The sequence below is a fragment of the Gymnoscopelus braueri genome (genome assembly GCF_963280865.1).
Source record: "Gymnoscopelus braueri genome assembly, chromosome: 16".
NCBI lineage: Eukaryota > Metazoa > Chordata > Actinopteri > Myctophiformes > Myctophidae > Gymnoscopelus > Gymnoscopelus braueri.
The window spans coordinates 26,869,712-26,877,839 of NC_137616.1; the positions used below are offsets into that span (position 1 = coordinate 26,869,712).

At 40.5% G+C, this 8,128-nt stretch overlaps 1 protein-coding gene across 1 annotated transcript; it reads right to left on the minus strand.

Annotated features, from left to right (window-relative positions):
• Window positions 1–212: 212 nt before the first annotated feature.
• armt1 (acidic residue methyltransferase 1) lies at window positions 213–7,701 on the minus strand (the record flags this gene model as incomplete). The annotated part of the gene is made up of 5 exons (XM_080453038.1): window positions 213–2,937; window positions 3,852–4,017; window positions 4,624–4,865; window positions 6,255–6,360; window positions 7,640–7,701. 5 exons carry the CDS (start codon window positions 7,699–7,701, stop codon window positions 2,155–2,157), a joined length of 1,359 nt encoding a protein of 452 aa, XP_080309164.1. The 3' UTR covers window positions 213–2,154.
• Between the last annotated feature and the right edge of the window lie 427 nt (window positions 7,702–8,128).

Here is an 8,128-nt window from a genome sequence, read left to right on the forward strand (position 1 = left end):
ATCAAAAAGACGGTAATTAATAAAAAAAAACCTGAAGTAAAGAATACGTGAAGAATATATTCCTAGCATTGCATGAACCGCGGGTCACACATATAATTCAAAACCTTAAATGGTAAATGTGTCAGTCAGTCAATCATTACGTTATCAGTGATGGACACATCCAATAGAACACTACATAAACAGAGTGGAAAAACAGAGTTTGTAAGTATGGTTTTAATGCAATGCATGCCATGGTCATGTTGACAGGACTAAAGTTCCAAGTAAGTGGTTTTCAGGAATTCCTTCTGCACGTTTTGAGACTATAAGTCAAGGTCAAATGTAGACCTTGAGAGATGAACCACAAAAGTAAAATAGCAAGCACAAGGAAATACTGCATCCACATTGTTTTCAATCAAAAGTGCACTGTATCATCTAAGGCTAATAAAGGTATGTGGACAATTTACCTTTTTTTAAACATTGACCAAATAATGAATTAAGTCAATCGTTTTAGTTTTTGTTCAATATATAGCTCTATATTCTGAGTAATCATCGCTATGGAGCTTTTCTTCAGTAACAGGGCTCAGCTGCCTTTCCAGCTAAACATAAAAGGCATTTCCACATCTGGATGCCAATTTTGTTCAATCAGTAGAGAGAACTCATACAGGATGCAGGATAAACAAATGAAATTGGAAGTGATGACACAAAGAAATGAACAAAAATGTTAAACTGTAACACTAACATTTTAGCTGATAAATGGTACCCTCTCCTGATTGGATAAAATTGGCAACCCACCTGAAATGTTTTTTTTTCTGTTTATTAGAGAGCTGGAGAGACAAGGAGACCCGTTACTGAACAAACACTCTATAGAAATGATTACCATGAGAATATAGAGCTTTCACTTTTTTTCACCCACAAAAAAAAACATTTCACATTACCTTTCATTTAAATACCTTCCCGATAAGCATCACAAGAGAAATGAAATAGCTTTGTGACCTTAATAAATCCTCCAGATTTCACTGAGAGAAAAGCATGCTCCATTTGTGAACAAAACATTACTGAAATTGTGCAGCATAACAAGCAACCAATCAACTGCAAACCCAGAGGGAAAATGAACACTTTGCACCGAGACTTCATTCTCCCACCTCATTGCTACAGTGTACGTGTCTTCAGTAAACAACACAATTTCAGGACATGTCATGTCATGCACAAAACAAGTGGCCTTACTGACAGAACTATTTTATTTGTTTTAAATTTTTTTACACATTCCCCCAAAATATTGACTATTGACTAGAATATTAATCATTCTAATTCTATATTAAATTAAGTCCTTTACTCTTGTACCACTGAGAAGAATTCTCTTCATTATCACCACTGAGGTACTAGTGCTGATTATGAGTTGGATAACATAACATATTGGATACTGAGACATCCACCCTTTATTTATCGAGATACATACATACTGTAGGTCTGGGTTGCTATTATTTATAAAACAGACAAACACTGTTTGCCAACAAGCAAAAGATGCTAAGCGTTTTTCACTTGTAAATGTGCTACTTTTGGCAAGTGACACCATAATGCGACAAAGTATATATAAATTTGCCCCAGTGACAGTCTACCTTTCTACCTTTCACATTAGGAAACCTATCAATTTAGCTCATGATGAGTGTTGTTGTGATATCAAAGGTGACTGTATACACTGTAGGGTACACATTTTCATACATGCCTTTTCAGTGACGGTGAGCTAAATGTTTTAAGACACACTAAACAGAACTGAATGGAAAAGAAATTGAATGTATAATAAGCCATTTCCTGCCCACACAAGCAGAAATATGTAAACATTACAATTCAATATAGTAGTGCATTACATTTAAAAGTGATCTTGTTTTTTCTCTGTATAAAATGCCACTGTAAAGAATATTCCAATGTTCAGGTCCTGTCAGTCTCAAAGTGATGAGATTGTAAGTGAGATGTATGACGGGAAAATCATTAGTGAGCCTGGCTGGCACTACCTTAACAAAAAACATGACATATTTCTAGGTCTGACGAGGCAAGAACCATATCTCCATAACCATTGCATCTTATGGCTTACAGACTAACTGCTCTCTGTCATTGCTTACGCTGCTCAGTGTAACTTTGTTGAATGCCTGCTTCTCCAGTGCCTTCCCATGACCAGTCTTATTGTTCTCTGTGTGGGCTGTAGAACTGAATCACTGCATACTTGCCACTGGTCATCCAGTCTGGATCTTGGGAGCTTAGCTTCTCCCCTTGACCTGGCTGCAGACCAACCTGTATGTTGGCCTTCAGAGTCCTCAGGCTACACAGTGGGGCAGGCCCGAAACCCCTCAGCGCCGTCTCAAAGGCAACCACGTGGTCCCAATCGCGGTCCCCTGTCAGCTTCCTGTAGTTGAGGTCTCCTTTGAACAGTATCAGGTCTGCTCCCTGCAGAGTGGTGTACAGGTCAGGCGCATCGGCTGCCATGTCGCAGAACTCGTTGGGCTGTGTCCAGAACGGATGGTCATGATAGGACCAGACACCCTCCCGTACATAGCTCTGCCACTGGGCACCACTTTTGGACATCCACTTGTGATTGGCTGCCATGGTCTGCCGGATGGTCCACTGGAAATCACTTGCTGTGACATCAGAGACAAACCAGGGGATGGATTTGCCATGAAAGTGGACCTCACGGGCGAGACCAGCAGAGAGTAGGAAGTCTGCAAGGATCAGATCAGTGACCAGTTCGAACCCAGCGTTGTCTAGGACAATGTCTACTCTGCCTGGGGTAGATGTGCTGGACTCTCCAGGCCTCTTAGCAGATATAAGTGCCGACCATACCTTGTTGGAGTCATCTACCAGGATGAAGGGTTGGAGGTTAGAAAGGGAATCAATGGGACTCGCCTTCTGAGAGTTCTCTTGCCCAGCAGAGATAGACAGGTCACACTTGTTTCCCCACAGAGACACCTAGAAGGAGAAATGGGCTTTACTGTGACATTTCATTCTAGTGTACTATTTAGTTGTACTGTTTAGTATACCTCTATATGGCAGTGTACAAGGAACTAAGGACACATGTTACCATGTTCCTTATCACCATATTGAAAATCAAACTATTCAAGGGTAACATAAGACTGTCATCAAAAATCTAATAGATATGAAGTTTAATGTATAACAATTATCTAAATTACAATTAAAAAAAATCACACCCAGTGTGAAGTGGGCGGTGTGGTCACAGTGGTCATCACAGTGATGGAAGTTCACTTAAAGAAAAGTAATATTGTGGACCAACCATTGTACACCCCTAACTTAAAAAAGTGCATAGTCCTATTTATGGGCTATGCACATGTGTCATGTTTCACTAGCCAATCACAGTCCTGAATAGACTGTGATTGGCCAATCACGGTGCAGGGTTAGGGGGGTACACTGGTGGCCAATCACAGCGCAGGGTTGGGGGGGTGCAATGGTGGCCAATGTCCAAACCTCACATAAAATGTGTGTTGAAAAACAGGATCACTAACACAGGGATTAAAGCAAAAACAAATCTCACAACTGATATTTTTGTTAGGCCTTCCCAATCTGTGATTTGTGTAGTTAAAAGAGTCCTCCACACTAGTGCCGTTTCCCAATGAATTAGCACAATATGTATAATTATTATGTTTAGGGATTATCACTCTAAATCTATGTTCTTGCTGTTCTAGAATCTACATATAGCCAGCCAGTTGAAGAAACTGCAGATTGAGGTTTTACCTGAGCTTTTATGAAATATCTAAGACAATTAAGGTTTTATAGAAAATGCTTCTGAACATCAATTTACAATGTAAGAAATAGAGCATGTCTAGAACACCAGTCTGCCACAGAACTATTACATTTGAGGTTTTCACCTGTAACAGTTTGTAGAACTGCTCCATCAGCTGTGTCTCCGAGAGTACTGCCATGTTACTGTAGAGGCCATGCAGATATGTACACACACCCATCACTGCCTGCTGAGACTCAAAGAAACCCTGAGTCTTTCCTTCATTGAACACATCAAAGTCACTGATGGGGGGACTGTAAAGAAAGGAGAAATAGAAAAACAATTGGAATAAAATAAAATAAAGTAGCAAAGCAGCAAATTATGTCTATACAACATCAATTTGAGAAGGTCTACTTGAAAACATTCTGGATAATAGTTCAAATTACTGGTTGCTATTTGGGATAAATGATATACACTTCACAAACACAGTTAAAGAAGTGTCCAGATATAGGCAAGAGTATAACGTATGTATCCCTTTATAAATGTGCATATGTGTATGCTATAAATCAAGAGTAACATATATGATAGGTCCTCCGTTATCAATCCATTGCTTATCTCTGGTCTGTACTTAAATTGTAATAAAAGCCTGATGAGCTTCTGTATGGTACAAACAGACCCCAAAACTGGAAGACTAGCTGACATCCATGTGCCAAATGGGTATCCTATGAATAAACCAACTAACCAAGTGTCATATTCAGCATATTAGCTCATATTTGGTATGTGAGGATGTATACTGTATACTGGATGTATACTGTATTTGCAAGAGGCAATGCACACAACGTGGCAACAAATAAATAAAAGATAATCTACCTTTTTACTTTAATCTAAGTTACATTTAATTTCATTATCGTCATCCTCACTTGAGCCAAAGGGCCTCCTGTATTCTGCGGTACATATAGCACTCCACGTAGAGCCATGGAGACTTGAACCAGCTGACAGAGTCCGGTTCCCCTTGTAAAACCTGATGTCTCTGCAAGTAAAGGTTCCATGAGTTGGTGTCTTTCAGACCATCCGACAAGGGCAGGACTGTCTTGTCAGTTTGCAGTTCATTCCTTAGCTTTGACAGCAGACCAATCGTCGCCTTCTCTGCCTGGACACCCTCCTGTGGGAAAAATATATTTCAGATTAAACACGGCTTTCGGTCAGGTTTATCTTCTGCTGAAGCCAATAGGGTGTAAGTAGCATGGGCGGTAACAGGAAGAATGAAAGAGTAGGCACCTCAATGTTAAATAAGCTATTTTGTTCAAAAATGGTAAAACATGAAAGATTTGGAAAATGGTCTTAAGTAACGTAAAGTATACATGATTAGAACATTTGACAATTAAGGCCTAATATTTCTACAAATGCTACAAAACCTGTATAACCAGTCATGGTTGAAGGGTAAATTTAGGTCTGATAATGATCAACCGTGCATGTTCAAATGGGAGGAACACACAACTGTGGTGATCGCAAAGGCACAACAGCGCCTATATGGACTTCAGACGCCTCAAGAAGTTCGGCCTGAGTTTAAAAATCATCAGAGCTTTCTACCGAGGGACGATCGAGAGCCTATTGACAAGCAGCTGCACCAGCTGGTATGGGAGCTGCACAGACACGGACCATAACATAAGGCTCTGAGAAGGGTGGTGCGCACAGCCGAGCGCATCACAGGATGTCGACTGCCCAGTTTGGAGGAGCTGTACACCCAGCGTTGCCTCAGGAAGTCCCTGAGGGTCATCAAGGACCCCACACACCCCCATAGCAGTCTGTTCATACTGTTGCCATCAGGGAAGAGGTATCAGGGTAACCTCACTCCGTCAAATGGAAGAAGCTTGCGACACACATTTTGTTTCACAGCGTACTTGCATCTGAGACTTCGGGCGCAGAATCGATGACAGACGGAGTTTCATTTTTTCAAGCTACTAGGCAGGTGATTGGATGATCCCGCCCCTAGCAGCCGCTGATTGGTTCGTATGCGCAGCGGTTCGGGCAGCTTTACTCTGTGAGCAATCCCAGACCCTCCTTCCTGAAACCAAATGCAATGCAATGCATGAGATTTCCGGAGGGAGGGGGTGTTTACCAGGCTAGTATCAGGGTATCAAAGCCAGCACAAGCAGTCTGGCTAACATTTTCTGTGGTATTACGGCCTTATATGCTGGTCTGATTTAAACTGTTTTTAACCTTTTAGATAAGTTTAGCATTGTTATTTCTGTGTATTATGGAGCACCCCCAACCTATGTTTTTCACAGTGCAAGACTGCAGGTACTTGTACATCCTTGTGACAATAAGCATCTTGAATCTTGAAATCATGTACTTTACATTACTTAAGTCTTAAGACCATTTTCTAAATTCTTATTTTTTTGGGGTCATTTTGGGGGAAATTGCCAAACATCGAGGTGCCCACTCTTCCTTGGTGCCCAGTGCTGCCCACTATTCCTGTATCCGCATGGGCAACTTAAACGAATGATGTGCCAATGTGTGGACCCACGTCACCCACCACCACAGCTCTTACCTCTCCATACTCTTCAAAAAACTTGTTTTTGTGGCGATGGATGGTGTCTATAACTCTGGTCAAGATGGTCGGCAATCTGTCTCTCACAGTCAAATAAGCAAATGACCTGTGAAGACATCGGAGCCACATTTACTGACAGCCCTGTATATCAAACTTAAACTGGACACATCATCAGCAATGAATGTTATAATCATGATGCTTTATACACAGTGGTTTCCAACCAGTGGTCCGGGGACCACCAGTGGTCCTTGAGGGGGTTACAGGTGGTCCCCAGCTAAATGATGGAAGAGATGGTAAACAAAGTGGACCCTTATAGATCTTTAACTCTTGAGAGTTGGACCCTTACAGGTCCACTTGGGTTTCATTTTATGCTAAAGTTTAATTATTGTTAAACATCTGGATTACTTAATTAAATAATTATTATTTTGATCAACGTTTGGCTGTCATCTCTCCAATGGTACCAACATCAATACAGTATGGAATTGTGGACAAAACCTTATCCAACGATAACAAAATATTCTAAGTCTTGGGTGAGTAGCCCTGAAACATGACTGTCATAATCATGACAGTCATGGCGGAGCTTCAACCTGGTTTTGGCACTTTCTCCATTTACAAACCGTACATCTACAAAAACGTTCTGATTTCAAATATAAAGTGCTTACCCTATGGCCACGGATGTTACAATTTACATCGGGTGGGTCTAAGTACCAGTATCTTCCGTATTATTCAATAAAAAGCATTTTAATCCCATCGGTGGCTAATACTGGCTATTTTTTCTGTATGCTTTCAACTACGCGACTCTATCGGTTGGGAGGTGTATTGCACTCTGATACATTATAACTCTATGAGAAAATGGCCACCAATCAGATTAAAATGCTTTTTATTGAACAATACGGAAGATACGGGTACTTAAACCCACCCGATGTAAATTGTAACAGCCATGGGGTAAGCACTTTATATTTGAAATCTCTGAACGTTTATGTAGATGGAGAAAGTGCCAAAACCAGGTTGAAGTTCCGCCATGACGCCCGTGACCGTCGAGCGTCATGTGAACCATGGCTAGTAGTAGGGTCTGAGAGGCTATATCTCATCAAATGGTGATCTGTGGCTCAAATGCTGAACAAATAATGGACCTTGACATGAAAAGGGTTGAAACCACTGCTTTATAAGAAATGTCTTGCTAACATGATCAGAACTCAACTGTAATCATCCGCAGGCCGATTGATTCATAACAACACTGCTAGCAAGCTTAAGCTAATGCTACTGCTGCTTACATAGACACTATGATCACAGAGTTGTCAGATAATAATAGTACACTATTGTTGTCAACCACAATATAAGACATCATTCAATGAAAAGCTTTATAAATCAGCTGTCATCATTACCCAACCACTTTAGCAGACAGGGAAGGAGGAACTCCCTGCACAGCTTGATCAGCCGCCATCATCCAGTGTGGTAGAGTAATTGAGTACATTTACTCAAGTACTGCTGTACTCTTGTACAATTTTGAGGCATTTTTACTTTACTTGAGTATTTCCAATTTTCAATACTTTGTTTTACTTCTACTCCACTACAAGCTCACAATGCCTGTGATGAGGCATTGTGAGCTTGTAGATCTGATTTTTTTAAAATGATTTTTATACCTTTCATACATTTTGCATAATTAGTAGGCTACTTTTCTACTTTTGGTACTTTAAGTGTAACAGCGTGAAATAGACTACGCCACCCTTTAGTTAGGCTGAGTTAAAGGGAACTCAATAAACACCATATAAGGTTTCCCCAGTCAGGCTGTCAAATGAATGACAAACACAGTGTATAAAATCATAGTACAATAGTACTGATCTTTATTTAGAAAAGCTATGAGGTTAAAAGAG